The 1,548-nt window shown below is 34.8% G+C and overlaps 1 protein-coding gene across 1 annotated transcript in view; it reads right to left on the bottom strand.

Moving 5' to 3' along the window:
• LOTGIDRAFT_176706 (hypothetical protein) overlaps positions 1 to 1,244 on the bottom strand; it is a gene marked incomplete at both ends in the record, with an annotated part of 3,497 nt that extends 2,253 nt beyond the window's left edge. The window contains 2 exons of the mRNA XM_009056386.1: positions 485 to 635; positions 1,134 to 1,244. Of these exons, the coding sequence (XP_009054634.1) occupies positions 485 to 635; positions 1,134 to 1,244 (262 nt within the window). The remainder of the gene's footprint in view (positions 1 to 484; positions 636 to 1,133) is intronic.
• Between the last annotated feature and the right edge of the window lie 304 nt (positions 1,245 to 1,548).

Here is a 1,548-nt window from a genome sequence, read left to right as displayed (position 1 = left end):
TAAACTATCTGGAAAAATACAATTAGTTAGACACAAAATTATTTGAGTGAGTTAACCTGAAATCACTTCAAAGTCATCAAATTCAACATGCATTTCATATTTAATTGTATCTTTGATATTTAATTGTATCTTTGATATTTAATTGTATCTTTGATATTTAATTGTATCTTTGATATAAAATAAAATCCCGCTCCCGTCTTGACAAAATCGATCCTTTCTTTCACGAACATAATCGTCAACATGCAGGCCATCTAATATTAATTCATGTAGAAAAGTTTCGGTAAAACCCATAATACTGATATTATTTTCTGGTTGAAATATGACTTTACGCATTTCATCAAGTTTGTTTTCCTTTTTAGTAATCAATCGATTGACATTTATATTCCCATTGTTGTAATCAGATTTACCCTCACCTTATTTAAAAGGTTGGTTATAGATGAAGTAGGAGGTGCAAATACATCGGAAAGGTCTTTCAGGGACAAACCTGTTGGAATGTGAGAATCTGAGACTGAAAAGAAAAGGGCAACGTTTGAAATAGTTTCATATTCAAGACAAACATCTCCTGCTCTGTCCAGTCTATCTTGCTCAGCATGACTCGGTTTACAACCATCATTAAGTTTTAAATCAGATGATAGCTGTAAACCAGCAAGTATTGTTTGAATTAAGGTCATTTGAGGACATGCTGAACGAAGTGGGTGAACGACAGAAATTAGACCTAATTTTGGTGCGAGAAACAAAAGGACTGAAAAGGGAATTCGCTGGATTTACAGTATTTGAAACACCTAACCAATATTCTTCCATATTATGTATGAAAGATTGATACACTTCTTTCTCATATTCAACAGTTACCGGTAGCAGTATTGATAATGAGTTGTGGTCGGTGAGGTCTTTGCCATGCCCCTAGTATTCATTTTAGCGGTAAGAACTATAGGTGTTTCTGGGTTGATTCCTGTATCTACAGTAAGATGATTTATGTCCAGTCTGACCACAAATATAGCAGACAACTTTACTAAGTATCCTACAAGATGACACATTATATCCTGAGATATCACAATTGAAACAGGCATTACGGCGTACACTTTGCTTGATGATATTCACCTGTTTGTGATACAGTTGGACTAACTGACTTGTACCTGTATCTGATAGGTGAATGCCGTCTCGCCAAATGTTTTTGTTCTTTTGTTTATAATGTCGAATGTCTGAATCAATTTAGCACCACTCTCTACACATACCTCCTTCAGCATATCATTGTTTTAAGGATATCAGCGTTTAATCCACCTTTACAGACACGGTTAGTGATAAATTACTCCCTTGTAGCAAATTCTTTGAAAATCGGCTCTTGCAAAACAGCACAATGCTTAGGATTATTCAGTTTATGCTCAGCTTATGAAATATAATCATCTCGATTCAAAATGACACATCATTAACCTTTATCACTCTTTTTGAAAACAATGGTATCGTCTGTCTTGAGTAGGTTCAAAGCCTCACGCTCCACAATTTTTCGACTTTTCCGAATATTCTTCTTCCCTAGAGCTTCTTTAACAAACA

This window comes from Lottia gigantea (assembly GCF_000327385.1).
Source record: "Lottia gigantea unplaced genomic scaffold LOTGIsca_2725, whole genome shotgun sequence".
Taxonomy (NCBI): Eukaryota; Metazoa; Mollusca; class Gastropoda; family Lottiidae; genus Lottia; species Lottia gigantea.
The sequence above is the reverse complement of the archived record's forward strand: the minus strand, read 5'-3'. Positions and strand labels throughout refer to the sequence as shown.